Genomic DNA, 16,374 nt, shown 5'->3' on the forward strand with positions numbered 1-16,374 from the left:
TCAGCAAAAGGGCTTGCCACCAGGGGCTTCTTTTTCTCAACCTTCTTCAATCACCCTCTGGATCACTTTGGCTGTTACCCTGGGGCCACTGGATCAGCTGCCCATGCAACTCTTTCCCAGCCCCCTAACATGCTTCCCCACAGTTTACCACAAATTTCTCCCTGTCTGCAGTCTCTGGAGAATGATATTAACAAGACAGCAGTGGTTTGTAAAGCACTTTTCAACAGTGGGCAGTACAATCATCCCTGTTTTACAGATTGGTAAACTGAGGCACAGGGGGATGATTTGCCCAAGGTCCCCAGTGGCAGGGCTGGGACCAGAACCCAGCACACTAGCCATAAAGCCTTACTGCCTCTCAGCTCATCAAGCAGGCACACAGCTTCTTTGCAGGTTTGCTGCCTGCCTGGAGCTGAGTCACTGCAACCTAAAACCCATCAGCCATTTGGCGAGATGTTTTCCAACTCTCATCCTTCTATCATGGGTCTCAGAATGTTTGCTGCGTTCCTGAAACTCACGGCATCTACATGCAACATGTGAGATATGATATATATCATATCATATTATATATGACATACCATATATAGGTGACAGTATCAGTTCACATTTAAAAATTAAAAAGTAAGTTTCTAACCTTCATGGTTGCTGAGAAAAATATTTTAGATTTTTTTGTATTTTTAAAACTTGTTGATTTCAGTTCCTACACAGAATGGGAGGTGTACAGTGCTCACTTTGTTTTAGTTTACTACAAATATTTGCACTGTAAAAAAAGAAACAGAAGAAATGGTATTTTTCAATTCACTTCTTGCAAGTACTGCACTGCAATCTCTTTCTCAAGGAAATTCATTGCAGAGTGGGGAATTACAGGTAGGACTCCACAAATGTAAACTAACTTGCTTGTCTTAGCAATGAGCTGAACAAAAAGTAGGACTGAGCAGACTTTCACAAAGGCTAGCAGCATCAAGGGCTATGAACCAGGATGGGCAGGATGTTTTCCCTAGCCTCTGTTTGCCAGAAACTGGAAATGGGTGACAAGGGATGGATCACTTGATGATTACCTGTTCTGTTCATTCCCTCTGGGCACGTTGTGTTGACCATTGTTGGAAGACAGAACACTGTGCCAGATGGAGCATTGATCTGACCCGGTATGGTCATACTTATAAGTTATAAAATTTTACCTTTACCAGAGGGGTCGCTGTGTTTGTTTTTGTGGATACAGACTATGAGCACTCCTATGACACCTTATAGACTGACAGATTTATGGGAGCTTAAGCTTTCGTGGGCAAAGACCCACTTCATCAGGTGCATGTAGCCCGAATGAGGGGATTTGCTGGATGAGGGGAGGTCAGGACACCAGGATACCTGGATGGGGGGACACTCCTGCAGCGCTCCCCTCTGGGGCTGCTGGTCTTCCCCGGCCCTGGCCTGGATCCCCACAGCTATAGGACTGCTGGCTGGGCTAGCTCCCTGCTGCTGGGCTTGGCTCCCCACAGTGGGGCACCCCAACCACAGCCAACCTTCCAGACCTGGCTCCCTGCCCCAGGGCTGCCCCTAGGGGTCCCAAGCATGGGCTGCCAGCACGGTTCCCTGCAACAGGTGCCCCCTGCCAGCCAGTGCTCTGTAGTCTAGCAACATCCATGGTCCTGCCAGGCAAGGGATGTTGCCAGACCAGAGAGTTTCAACCTGTACCAGGGTCCCTACTTAGCCCCCCCATTCCCTTTTCTCCATGCCACATCTACAAAGCCCTTCTCCCCAAGTTTGCGACTAGACTAAAGATCTATGGCATTCAGCAGCGGGTTCAGACAGAGAGGTTGTTGGAGCAGTTTTCATTCTTGCTAAATAGCAATGCAACCTCAGGCTAAGCCACTGCAATTGACCCATTCCTGACACTCTATAGCTTGTCCTTTGCTTGACAGCTGCAAGGCCAACTGCACGGCCATATTTCTCAGGTTTGGTCTACACTAGCAGATAAATTCACTTTTAAGGGACTTAGGTTGATTTCATAATGCACCAGTCTTCACTACAGTTATCATTAGGTCAATTTTAAGGGGTTCTAAGGCGACTTTTGTACTCCTGCTTTTGCACGAGGAGTAACAGCAAAGCATAATTTGCAAAGTTGACCTTAGGCTAGTGTAGATGCAGCATTATTAAATTTGATTTTATTGGCCTCCAGAAGTATCCCACAATGCCCCATTGTGTCTGTTCTGCCCATCACTTTCACCTCCGCTGCTCTCCAGGTGAGCAGAAAGAGGGAGCAGCCTGGCAATTTTGAATTAATTTCCTTTGTGGCTAGTGTGGCTATCAGACCAGGCAGCACACCTCAGCAGCACATCCAGCCATGAGTTCCCAGGGTCGCAAAAGAGCCCCATCAGGCAGCATTCAGAGAAAGGCCTCAAACATTAGACCCGATTCTCCACCCATTGTGCTGTACAAACCCAGAAGGTGTCATGAGATCAGACTGGTGCATAGGTGAGCAGCAGAATCATTTTCACAATGTTGTTCATTTCCCTTGCTCTGCTTCACCTGCTGACCCCCATATCCCACCAGATCCCTAGGGCCAGCAGGTGAAATGGGAGGAAAATTCCAATGGGGAAGGCAGCTCAGAGGTCAGGGCTTTTCCACAGATATGCACACGCCCAAGGGAATATCAGATCTTTGTGGCCTGAATCCTTAGCACATGGGTCAGGGGAGATTGGATGCATTAAGCAGAAATCAGAGTAGATCGATCAATAGATAGATAGATAAGGTGCTGGACACAACAGGGGCATAGGCTGGTAAGTTACTAAAACTAGAATTGAAATGGGTTAATGGTTAAAGGTGAAAAATCAGTATTCCTGGATTTTAATCCCAGTCCTGTCCTGGAGTCACTGGATAAGCCTTTAATTGTGCCAAATTAACCCCATCTGGGTAATAATACAGACCAATTCCACTGGATGGATTTTGATGCAGAATTAATGTGTTTCTCTCTTCTTACTCTGTACGCACACACACAAGGTAGCTCACTACAATGCAGTTTAACGTCCATATTGGTCGTGAATATCTTTCATGTTGCATCCGGTGTCAGTGGTTACTATTAAATACTTCATTAGCAACAGAATGTAAACAAGAAGAGAGGGGTGGCGGCCAGTCGTCATTTTTATCTTCTTGTCTCTAACTTTTATCATTACTATGATCAATAAACACCTGACATTTTTTCCAAACAAAAATCAGGTTTTTTTTCTTTATCCCACTGAACCGCTATATTCATCCTGGCAATAGGTTTCATTGGAAGGGTTCGATTTCCTACTGCCTGTACAGCAGGTAGGACGTGTTTCTACAAGTGCTGCACAGTCACATATGCCTTAGTGCAAATAGCAAAATTTATTCCACACTTGGATAGAAAAAACATCAGAGGGAACTCCAACCAGGAGCCATTGTGCTGTACAAGCCCAGAATGAAAACAGAGATTCTTGCTTTACGGAGTTTACAACCTAACCTAATTTTACAGTATCACCGCCTCTGCTTTGCAGTCCCACACTGAAACTCACCCGTCTGAAATCTGGGTGGAATGGAAATTACCAATGCAATAGGTTCGCAGTGGAGGATTAAAAAATTAAATCCGCCATCTGGAGATCACAATAAGCAATGACTTATTCAAGAAATAGCACACACACCTTCATAGGAAAGGACATGTGTCCCAAACCTTGCAAAGCGCAGTTTGGCAAAAGTTCTGACCATTCTCAGCTGCTCACACCCATCAGGCTCTGGAAGAAAAGTCTCAGGAATTTGATGGTTTAGATCTTTCTAGGTTACACTGTTTGTCTAAGAGCGAGATTGTTAAGAGGTGGACAAAGAAAGATCTCGTGCACAAAGCAATCACAAAGTGCCATTCTTTTGCATTCCTGAGCGTTTCCCCAACTAATCTGAAACTGCTTCCCTGCCCTGGGCCTGCTGCCCAGGAGAGATGCAGGTGCTGCCCTGCTAATTAGCAGAGCAGCCACAGCCAACCACAGTGGGCAGCATGTGTTTCTCTTGGGAGTGCACATCTGCACATGCATTGGTGCACATAAAATTTATTCAACTCATGGTTGGAAAAAATAGGGGGAACACTGGTTTTCTCCCCTGCAAGGAATAAACCTGGAGTCAGAGTCAGAGTTCATGGAAGAAGGGAGGGATTCGGTTAAAGTCCAAACGACTCATGCATCTGATGAAGTGGGTCTTTGCCCACGAAAGCTTATGCTCCAAAATATCTGTTAGTCTACAGGTTGCCACAGGACTTCTTGTTGTTCTCGAAGATACAGACTAACACAGCTACCTCTCTGATACATTAAAGTCCAGGGAGTTTCACCCCTTTTTACTGGTTCTTATTTGACTGTTAACAGCCTCCAAATGAGGTGTTGAGTGACTTCTTCATAGAAAGTCCTTTGATTTTGTTTAAAGACCAATGGGGCTGAAACTGTACCACCTGTCAAGCAGATGCAGTCTGCTTTGGGGTGGAATACTGCAGTAGTTCTGTGCTAGTACCATTGCGAAAAAGTGTTCAGAAGAGGGGAAAAAAGTTTATGGCATCCAGCTGACACTGCAGCTTGTATTTATAGGAGGTGGAAGGTCATATTGGACTCAAAACAAGATATCTTGAGTAACCAGCAGACCAAACTTTCCCCAGAATATGCCACTGGGACTAGATGTGTTGGCGTTTCCGGGCGTAACAGACCTTGGTTTTGCTTTGCTTTACATTTTATTCATGATCCACAGAGCTTGAGGGAAGTGGAGGTTCAGAAAGGGGAACAAGAATGATGAGGGTTTGGAGTAGCTTCCTTATGAGGAGAGTTTAAAAAACCTGGGACTTTTCAGCTTAAAAAAGGAGGAGACTAAGGTTGGGGGGTGGGAAGTATGACAGAGACCTATAAAATCCTGACTGGTGTGGAGAAAGGGAATGAGGAAGAGTTATTTACTTGCTCCTATAGCACAAGAACTATGGGACACCAAGGCTACGTCTACACGTGCACCCAACTTCGAAATAGTTTATTTCGATGTTGCGACATCGAAATAGGCTATTTCGATGAATAACGTCTACACGTCCTCCAGGGCTGGCAACGTCGATGTTCAACTTCGACGTTGCTCAGCCCAACATCGAAATAGGCACAGCGAGGGAACGTCTACACGCCAAAGTAGCACACATCGAAATAAGGGAGCCAGGCACAGCTGCAGACAGGGTCACGGGGCGGACTCAACAGCAAGTCGCTCCCTTAAAGGGCCCCTCCCAGACACACTTTCATTAAACAGTGCAAGATACACAGAGCCAACAACTAGTTGCAGACCCTGTATATGCAGCACGGACCCCCAGCTGCAGCAGCAGCAGCCAGAAGCCCTGGGCTAAGGGCTGCTGCCCACGGTGACCACAGAGCCCCGCAAGGGCTGGAGAGAGAGTATCTCTCAACCCCCCAGCTGATGGCCGCCATGGAGGACCCCGCTATTTCGATGTTGCGGGACGCGGATCGTCTACACGTCCCTACTTCGATGTTGAACGTCGAAGTAGGGCGCTATTCCCATCCCCTCATGGGGTTAGCGACTTCGACGTCTCGCCGCCTAACGTCGATTTCAACTTCGAAATAGCGCCCAACACGTGTAGACGTGACGGGCGCTATTTCGAAGTTACTGCCGCTACTTCGAAGTAGCGTGCACGTGTAGACGCAGCCCAAATGAAATGAATGGGTAGCTGGTTTAAAACAAACAGAAGGATGTATTACTTAATGCAATGCAGTCAACCTGTGGAACTCCCTGCTACAGGATGTTGTGAAGACTAGAACTTTAACAGGGTTCAGAAGAGCACTAGATACATTCCTGGATATTTCCATCAATGGGTGCTCTGCTAATCAGCTGGGCGGCATTTGAATTTCTCACAACTTCCGGGGTACACTGCTTTGAAAGACCTCTGCATACTCCCAAATGCTCTTAAACAGCTTTTGGGTTTATTGTTTTGCTCTGAGGCTACGGTTACACTGTGGTTTTGGGTTTGCATCCCAAAATAGAAACCCCACAGCTAAACCCCGTGCTCGAAATAGCAGAGCTATTTCGAGCTCAGTATTTCACTCCTGCTACCCGTTGTCATGAGAGGGTAGCAGGAAGTTTGAAAAAGGCACTTATTTCAAACTTTGGTGCTGAGCTTGAAATAAATTACCTCAAAATAACTTGCAAATTGTGTAAGTTATTTTGAAATATGGCTACAGGGCACCCCTTGCCTGAATGAGCAGTCTGCCAAAAGAAGAGGTGTTAAACCTGGAATCACGCTGAGTCAAACCCAGGAGGTTTACACCTCCCTTACTGAGATCAAAATCTGATCCTTAACCTTGTTAATGGGTTAAAAAAATGGAAAATTACCAGCTGATTCAAACCCACATGGCCTCTCTTCTGCTGAAAACATCCTGACCTGGCTCCTGCGGAGTCTGCATTAGTCCCACCTACCCCTAAGTCTGCTCTTAAAACAGTGCCTTGCTGTGCCTCAAAATAAACGCCAGCCCGCAGAGATGCAGGGAATTTCAGAAAGAGCTCAGGGCCAGGCTCCGAAGGATTGGCTTCACCAAATTATCTAAAGAACTTCACGTCTGCGGAAGCATCTAATGGAGGTCAAGGTTTTTCAGGCTCCAGCAGCTCTAGCTAAGATTCTCCTAGTCAGAAATTTTTCAAAGGGGAGGAGCCTAGGGAAAAAGGGGCAAGGCCTAGGGTAGTTAGCTCTTAGTGCCACTCTGACCATGGCACTGCCCCCCACCCTTTAGAGCCGTATGGGACTGCCACTGCATTTCAAAGGGGCCTGGGGCAATTGCCCCTCCTCTTCTGCCCATCAGCAGGCCTGGTGTTACTTACCCTTGCTCCGTAACAACAAGAAGTCCTGTGGGACCTTATAGGCTAACAGATATTTTGGAGCATAAGCTTTCACGGGCAAAGACCCGCTCCATCAGATGCCTGACTCATGCATCCGAAGAAGCAGGTCTTTGCTCACAAAAGCTCATGCTCCAAAATATCTGTTAGTCTATAAGGCGCCACAGGACTTCTTGTTGTTCTCGAAGATTCAGACTAACACGGCGACCTTGCTGTAAAACACATTCTAGAGGACAGGGGAGCAGACAGCCTTGCTAGGCCCATGGTTGGTGTGGTGGGGGAGCTCCGCGCTCTCAGAAGGGGTGGGGCCTCAGAAGGAAGGTGCTGGGCCTTCAGCACCAGCCAGAGCATGCCGCACCAGGTCCCTGCCCCTAGCCCTCAAAGCTGCTGTCCCCATGGTCCCCCCCACGCTCCTTCGGTGGAACACTTTACCCCCCAACGGTGCTATGCTGATCAGCACCTTTGCCACCTTGTCTGTGATATCTGGCTGCAGTTTCCCAAGAGAAATGGTGGGAGGCACCATAGAGCAGGGCTTCTCAGTTAGGGGTCCTTCTACCCTGGGGTTCTATACAGGTCTTCCAGGGGAACCTCAACTCATCTCCGCGTTTGCCGCATTTTACAACAGGCTCCATAAAAAGCACTAGCGAAGTCGGCCCAAACTGGAACGTCAGACGGATGGTGATGGGTTTCTATCACCTGATCTATTCTGTGCGGAAATGTAAGTGCAATATTTAGAGTCCAATCAATGTATTTCATACTTATCTAATAAAACTAAAGGGGACAGCTGGTTTTCTGTCCTAGAGCACCTTGGCACTTCTGTATGTTTATGTCTGATGTTGGTGTTACCACCCACAGAGTCTCAGACTTAGGACCTCTAGAGCTTAGTGCAGGGGTCAATGCGGTTTAAGCTAAAAGCCAACTGGCTCTCAGCTATGATTGTAGAAAAGACTCATTCTTTCACTGTGTGAGTGGTCTAGGTGCCATTACACGGGACAATGAACCACGCTTAGGTATATGGGTTACATTGGCAGCGAGTCATTTTTAAGTGAGGTGAAACTTGGAGGCCCACAAGACAGATCCGACTCCCAAAGGGGAGCAGTGGCCTGGCAGGAATGAGAACAACTGCCCTCAAGGTTTCTCAGCTCTCAGACAAAACAGGCAGGGGGTTAGGAGGTAAATGGACCCTCTGAGGAACAGCCCTGGGGCTGTGCCTGTGGGGAAAGCCCAGCACCATAATTCTCCTGCCCTTGCAGGAGCAGGTCAGGGTAATCCTCAGCAGCCCCTCCCCAACCCCCTCCCCTGCCTGCAGTGCTCTAGGCTTGCAAACATTCACCTGCTGACTGGAGAAGGGCTCTGTTTATTTACTGCCTGTGCGCGCACCTATGGGGCAGGTCAAGCACGTGTGTTTTCCCAGGCAGCTGGCCAGCTCTGCTTTCCAAAAGCCTCTGCTAATGCCGCTCGCCCACAATAGGCCTTTCTTATGCACCTCACACAGTTCTAACTCCCTCCTGTTCCACCCCTGAGCTCCCCCTGCCGTACCTCCTGCTGTTCAGATCATGTCCTGCTGCCAGGGTGCTGCCAGCCCTTTGCAATTCCACTTGTTGGGCTCCTCTGCCAGCTGTTTTTAGCTTTCCCAATGCTATGAGTTGTTCTTCAAGCGTAGGCACCCTTCTGAGCTCTGCCAACCTGCATTACCCGGCTCATTCCATTCCCCTTGCTCTCCTGCAGCGATGCCAACCCGCCTCTGTACTCCTCAGCCTCTTCAAAGCTACGACAACAAAGCCGAGATGCAGGGAACACGGCCAAACACCCACCGGGCACCAGGCTGCAACCCAGCCAAATGCATTTCGCGAGGGTGCATAAACAGCATTTGAACCCCTGAGAGGAGACAAGACATGTATTAACCTCCCTTTCCTCGAATCATCTGCCTGCTGGATGGGACCAGAGCAGAAACAAAGAGAAAAGTGCTTCCTAACCGCGATGGCCAGCGAGTTCTGAAGCCACTCGAGTGGCTACTGCTACAGCCAACCAACCACATTATTCTGAAAATCAAGCATCAGAGACGGAGCCGTGTTAGCCTGTATCTTCTAAAACAACAAGAAGTCCTGTGGCACCTTATAGAGTAACCGATATTTCAGAGTATAAGCTTTCGTGGGCGAAGACCCGCTTCGTCAGATGCCTCTGACGAAGCAGGTCTTCGCCCACGAAAGTTCATGCTCCGAAATATCGGTTAGTCTGTAAGGTGCCACAGGACTTCTTGAAAATCTACCCACGCTCAGCAGGCCAAATAACTACATGCTGCTCGTGCCTAGTGGGTTGCACACTGCAGATTTACAGCAGTGGTTCTCAACCTTTCCAGATGACCATACCCCTTGCAGGAGTGTGGTTTGTCTTGCCTTCACCCCGCGGTGTCACCTGGCTTAAAAGCATCTTGCTTACAAAATCAGATGCTGAAATACAGCAGAGGCACTGCCTGAAAACCGGCTCCCTTTCGCATTTCTACTGTATCATTATAAAAGAAATCAACTGGACTATAAATATAGTACTTACGTTTCAGTGGACGCAGAACAGTAGAAACAAGTCACTGTGGGAAATTTTAGTTTGTCCAGACTTTGCCAGTGCTTTTTCACATAGCCTGTTGTACAACTCGGCAAATGTCTATCCATGGTGTCTAACCATTTCTGAAGCAGCACCCACTAGCCACAGTGAACTAGCTATATTATCCTTACGTTATATGTATTGTTCAAGCCAACTAGCTTCACTCAGCTGGCCAAACGGCCACATGTGGCTAGTGGCTATCATGTTGGACACCACAGGTCTAGATTAGAAGTTCCCAACCTGGGGTCTGTGGACCCCGGGAGGTCTGTGAGGGTACTGCAGGGAGTCTGTGAACAAAATAACAGGCTGTGAAAAAAATAGCAGGCTGTGTCTACACTACAAAAATAACTTCGAAGTTGCTTACTTTGAAGTTGTACAACTTCGAAGCTGAGTATCTACACACACCCTACTTCAAAGTTAAATTTCGAAGTAGGGCTCTACTCTATTCCCGGGAATGGAGTAAGGACTTCGAAGTTGTGGAAGTGTGTGTAGATGCTCTGCGGGCTCCTTCAAAATACTCCCTAACTTTGACGTTAACTTGGAAGTTAGTTCCTTGCATAGACGCACCCATAGATAAATAAAAATTATCATATAAAATATAAATGACTTTGATGGGGGTCTGAAAACTGTTGGGGGTGTTTAGGGGTCTGTACCAGTGAAAAGGTGGGAAACAACTGGTCTAGATTAATTGGGGGGCCCCTTGAAGATCTCGGCATACCCCCAGGACACATGTACCCTGGGGGAGAAGCATCAGAGCTCTGCAGGAGAGTGATCTACAAAGCCTTGGGTGCAGCGTTTGTTTTGTGTATTTGGAGTCCCAGGTCTAATCCTTGAGTTCTGCCTGTGGATTGCTGGTGGGTCCAATATAAATTCTCTAAAATAAAAAATAATAAATAAAATAAATAAAAAATAAAAAAAAATCCACACTTCCACCCCTAATATCCTGCATGAGCTAAGCACCAGAACCTAACTTCTGACCTCAGACATGCTGGTGTAAATCAGCAATGACTACATGAATGACAGTCACTGTGGGTTGAGAAGGAGAGGAGAAAATGACCAGGAAAGTTCCCCCATCCATGCAGTAAAACTCACCAGCAATAGGGACTTTGCCATTTTAAATCAAAGAGGCAGGCAAAAAAAGAGTTCCAATTCCAAAATAAGAGCAAGAGAGAGACACTTAAAGAGGCAGCCTGGTTACGCAAGGTGTTATCTAACAATCACAAAGCTATCAGATGGGGGGCCATTGTTTGGAGAGAAAAAAAAGAAAGAAAGAAAGAAACACTGCCAATCATCTGAGTCCTACACTGGCTGAGAGGTGCTGAAGTTATTTTCTGCTCTAAGCTATTCCAGCCGCCTGGGAGGGCAGGCCCATTCTTTGGCTCCACCCACCACCTTGGTCACCTAACTCCCTGCTGCCCCGGTATAAATATGGCCCTACACCTTGCTGTTCTTCGCAGAGCTCCAGAGACAGCAGAAGCCTGCCACTCCTTCCTCTACTCTTGTCCTATCCCGATCCCGTGATGTGTAAGGAAATTCGTACCTTGGCTTTCATCCGGGCCCTTCTGGCCGAGTTCCTTGCCACTCTGATCTTTGTCTTTTTCGGCCTGGGCTCTGCCCTGAAGTGGCCCTCGGCCCTGCCAAGCATCCTGCAGATCTCCCTGGCTTTCGGCCTGGCCATCGGCACCTTGGTCCAGATGTTCGGTCACATCAGTGGGGCACACATCAACCCGGCGGTCACCATCGCCTTCTTCGTGGGAAACCACATCTCCTTCCTCCGGACGGTGTTCTATGTGGTGGCCCAGCTGGTAGGAGCCATTTCAGGGGCAGGCATCCTTTACTTGGTGACCCCAGTCAACGCCCGGGGAAACCTGGCTGTCAATGCGGTAAGTCTCTTCCTGCCCTGGGGCGATTAATTCTGCCCCAGAAACCCTCTGCACAAGTTCCCAGTCTGTCAAGAATTGAACCCACCCCGAAGGCTGAAGGCCATTCTCTCCATCCCTGTCCATGCAGGTGGCTAGAGATGGGACACGTTTGGCAGCCTTAGCGTAATTGACACAGCACTGACAGCCCAGATTTATTGAACTGTGCTATTAAGGAGGTAGTTTTTCTTTTTCCCTTAAGTACTTCTCTTATCCTGAGGGCAGGACACTCCTACCTTTCAGATGGGTTTGTCTCCTGTCAGGCTTCCAAGCACCTGGAAGATCAGAGCAGGGAAAGGAGCAGAGTCAGGACTGGAGGGGACCCCATTTAAACCAGCAGAAAGGGACGTTAGGAAGGCTGTAGACCAGTATTCCCAGTAGGAGGAAAGTAGTTGGATCATCCCTTAAACCAGCGGGGAGGGGATGTACGGACCAGTATGGGGAATGTGAGTGGGGGACCACTTAGACCAGCAGAGGGGAGACCAAAGGAGAAGTTTTTTGCAAGGACAGAGGGAAATTAGGAGCCCTTTTAAACCAGCCTGAGGGCAATTTTGGGATCCACTCTGAGGGACATCTCTTAGTTCAATTGTGGGGGATGGAACTACCACTTAGACCGGTATCAGACCACTTGCTGTGTTGATGCAACCTGGGAGGGAAGGTTTTCAGGGGCTGTTTTACTCACTGGTTGTTCTGCATCCCTCCAAGCCCCTAAACATCTCCCCCAACCCCCACCACCTTTGGGTCATGATCCAAACTTTCTCTTGTGTCCTTTCATGTCCCAGCATTCCCTCCAACTTCCCCCTAACTGGACCTCAGCCTCACCCCAGGCCAGTGGGGCTGGATCCTGAAATCAGGGGCTTCGACCCCAGGTGGTGATAGTCCATCCCACCTCAATGGCTCCCACTCTGGTTCCCCACTTTCCCTCCCTCAAGGGGATCCACACAAGGGGACCTTTACCCTCCCGCCCCTCACTTCTCCCGCCATGTAGTGATCTCCTTCACTGAAGAGTTGAGGGTCTGAGGCTGCTCCAGGGCAGTTTGGGTGTGGGTCTGATTAGCAAAAGGAGAAATCTTACGGTGATAGGGTAGGAGAGGGGATAGGATAGACTGGGGAGGGAGAGGGAGGCTGAGGGGTGTTTGCAGATAGACCCATCCAGTGGCATCTCCCCTCTTAGAATTGGAATGTCTCTTCTCTTACTGGGGAAGGGAATTCACAGCTCTGGGATTTTAAGAGGTGGCAAAACGCTTCTGGCTTGTTCAGCTCAGCAACCACTTAACCAACCTTCTTGCTGATTTGCAGCTCAACAACAACACCACTCCAGGCCAGGCGCTGGTGGTAGAGACCATCCTCACCTTCCAGCTGGCCATGTGCATCTTCGCCTCCACGGATAAACGCCGGACCGATGCCTTGGGCTCCCCTGCGTTGTCCATTGGCCTGTCTGTCACCCTGGGCCACCTGGTTGGGGTGAGTGTCTGCTTCGGTAGCCATGCAAGGGAGCTGGCCATGGGAAAAGCACCGAGCTATGGTCATCCCAGACTCTTCCAGCACTGTAGGGAGCAGAACAGGTGTGCTGGCTGTGGGAGAAGCTCCCAGTTACTCCAGCCCCAGCTTCTCCCAGCAGGGGGAGTGGTAGGGAGCAGGACAGATGTGCTGGCTGGGGGCAGGGGAGAGCCCCCCAGTTCCAGTCTGACCTAGAGAAAATGCTGCAATCGCACAAGGGCCTGAGAATGCAGGGAAATGTTCTGGGTCTTAATTCCCATGTCCTCTTACAGATCTACTTCACTGGCTGCTCCATGAACCCCGCCCGATCCTTTGCACCTGCCGTGATAGTGAACCGATTCAGCACTGCTCATTGGGTAAGACTCCCTTTCGAGTGTCTGTGGCTCACAGCATGGTAGAAAAGAGCTAAGGCTCTGCAGCTCGTTGGTTGCTAGACGCCAGAGGCTGGACAACTGGTCACAGGCAGCCAAGAGTGAGTGGGTCAGGGCAGAGGGAGGAGACAGTGTTTGAGGATAAAGAATTTGGAGTGGAGGGAGACCTGCAAGGGGATGCAACCTAAAGGGGACCGTGGCCAGTGTTGTCTCTAATTTTTTTCCATCCATGAGCAGAATAAATTTTGTTATGTGCACCAAGGCATGAGGAGATGTGCACCACCCATAGAAACACATGCTGCCTGCTGTGGGTGGCTGTGGATGCTCTGCTAATCAGGCAGCACCTGAATCACTCCAAGCACTCAGCTTACAGGGAACACTGACCCTGGCTAGGAGAAGCGGGAGCCATCACCAGAAGGGAATATAACTCTTTGGCTGTGAGCTAATGGACTGGGACTCAGTCCATAGGGACTCTATTCTTGACTCTGCCATTGGCCTGCTATGTGATTTGGAGCAAGTCACCTCCCTGGGCCTCAACTTTCCGATCTGTAAGCTGGGTATAATGATACTGCTCATCAAGTGCTTAGAGATGAAAAGCACCAGGGAAGGATTAGGGATGATTAGTCTTTCCTTGGCTTCCCAGGTCTTCTGGTTTGGACCCATCATTGGTGCCATCCTGGCCGCTCTGCTTTACAACTACTTCCTGTTCCCCTACTCGCTGAGCAGGGCCGAGAGGACAGCCATCATGAAAGGCACCTATGAGCCAGAAGAGGAGTGGGAGGAGCAGAAGGAGCAAAGGACAATGGAGCTGACCTCCCCGTAAGAATGATGCCTGGAAGGGGGCGGGAGGGAAACACCCTCCACCCCCAAAGTACAAACAAGACTCTTAATCTTCGTCCTCATAACCCAAAGACTGGGGCTTGTGGTATTTGCGTGTATACACTGTGACTGGGAGCGGTACAGCTGTTTCTGTAGAACAGAGAGCCACACTCAGCACAAAGCATCCCACCAACACCTGCTCTAGGCCAGACAAGTCCTCCTGAGACGGTCTTGTTAATGGCTGGGGTGTGCCGAGATTTTTAGCCAGATGCAATCATGCCTTAGCGACTTGCCTTTGTCTTCGGAACTACAGCTCCCCCTATTGAAAACGCCCCCAGACTCTTTTTTGGCAGAGGTGATACCCTAGTCTGTATTTTTTTTTTTTCACGGCCTACCTCAGCCTGGTCTGAATTTCACAGCCCACCTCAAATGGGGGTGGGTGGTTTCCACTGGTGTGTGCAGTGTGATAGCAGCTGTGTCGGTCCCTGGGTATTAGAGAGACACAGTGGGCCAGGAGGACACGTTTTATCGGACCAACTTCTGGGTGCGAGAGAGACAATCTTCCGAGCTACAGAGTTCCTCCTGACCAAGCCCAGGTGGGGAGGACAGTTTAGTGTTGCTCAAAAGCACGTCTCCCTCAGCTGTTACCTCGCCTACCTCATCCTTCACTTACATGTTCGTAGTGGGCTCCCCCCATGACCCTGGATGTTGGGAAAGTGGACAGTCTGCTGTAGTGTCAAGGAGACAGTCACTTTTTGTGGAGGGGGCTCAGACTTTAACAAGGATGAGGACCTCTTAGAGACAGCCTGGCCCGAAGTGACTGGATATCCTATTTCTGTGGCCCCATAGCTGGCTTTGGAGAGGGGCGTGTTCAGTTAAAAGCCCCATGAGAAACAAGCATAAGGCCTGTTGGTTTATTCAACTACCCCCTCAGAGGAGCATGACTAGGCCTCAGCCCGGTGAATTTGGTATCACGCTGACTGGGGTAGGGAGCCAGGGAGAGATTGTCGTGGTGTTCCCCCACCACCACTCACACAGCTGAAGGTCTCTGGGCTTGTCCCCTTAGCTGACATCTCTGTAGGGCTACAGCTCTGGGCAGGAGAGATGGGGAGGAACAGAGAAAGAGGAGCAGGGTTCAGACACGAGGGGGAAAACGGGCCGGGCCTTCGGAACGACAGAAAGACTTGGGCCTGTTAATCTCACCCTTCCACCCAGGTCAACTGAGAAGACGACAGAGGAGCCAGAAGAGGCTGGTGACCTCCCGGGCCGAGCCCCTCCTTATTCCCAACGGCACATCCCATAAGCCCCACGAGCATCCCCAACTGCCACATGTTTTCTTCCCCTTCCCAGTCTCCCCTGAGAAGCACCTCCAGACGCCGCACAGGCCCCCAGAAAGGGCAGGACAACCCGCAAAACAGAACAGGCTGAGGAGGTTTAGAGGCTGCTGCTGCTTCTGAAGCAGCTCTAGTCCAGCCATTCTCCAGCTGGGGGTTGGGACCCCAAAGAGGGCCACAGCCCCATTTTAATGGGGTTGCCGTGGCTGGCTTAGACTTGCAGGGACCTAGGTCTGAAATCTAATCCTCACGCCCCACCACCTAGGAGCTAAAACCAAACCCAACAGGCCATCCTCCCTGGTTTTGGCTCCCACTCCCCCAGTCAAGGCAATGGTTTTTGACTTGGCCACCTCCGCTTTGTGGGCTCAGGCTTCAGTCCCCCCTCTTTGGGTCAGGTGGTAATTTTTTGTTGTCAGTAGGGGGTTGTGAGACAATGAAGTCTGAGAACCATTGCGCTAGTCTCCTGGTTGTTCTACCTTTATCCCCGGCCTTTCACAAAAGGCCTGAGCCTGCATTCCTTGTGTGTCCAGAGCTCCCTACGGAAGCAATGGGTGGTTGTGGGAGGCAGGGGAGAAAGGGATGGGATAAGTGCGAGGGTCAAGAAAGGAGCATGGCTGGTTCTGAGAGAGGGTTGGGGCAAGTACATTTTCCCCTGATGTGTCCTACGTCCCAAACCTTTATCCCTGGGTGAAGCTGCTCTTCCCCGTGATGGGTGGTGAAGGCAATTCCTGTTTATGTGGTGCATGAAGGATATGATTTTGTACTTTGTACTTGGAGCTTTATAATATCATGTTATTTATTATCAATAAAAGAAGCAGAAAAGAATCTGTTCTGAGAACTCTGGGGCACCAAGGGTTGATACTGAAAGTGCCTGAGAAAATGCCTTAATTATTTGTTCCACGATGTGTCACACTAACTTTGGGCAACAGCCCATTTTACAGATGGGAAAGTTGAGGCACAGATTTGGATTACTTTCCA

General features: G+C 49.4%; 1 protein-coding gene across 1 annotated transcript; it reads left to right on the forward strand.

The window, feature by feature from the left end:
• Positions 1 to 10,973: 10,973 nt before the first annotated feature.
• LOC142003117 (aquaporin-5-like) lies at positions 10,974 to 14,066 on the forward strand. Its single transcript, XM_074979805.1, has 4 exons — positions 10,974 to 11,336; positions 12,672 to 12,836; positions 13,145 to 13,228; positions 13,887 to 14,066. Exons 1-4 carry the CDS (start codon positions 10,974 to 10,976, stop codon positions 14,064 to 14,066), a joined length of 792 nt encoding a protein of 263 aa, XP_074835906.1.
• Positions 14,067 to 16,374: the final 2,308 nt, after the last annotated feature.

The sequence above is a fragment of the Carettochelys insculpta genome, chromosome 29 (genome assembly GCF_033958435.1).
Source record: "Carettochelys insculpta isolate YL-2023 chromosome 29, ASM3395843v1, whole genome shotgun sequence".
Lineage (NCBI taxonomy): Eukaryota > Metazoa > Chordata > Testudines > Carettochelyidae > Carettochelys > Carettochelys insculpta.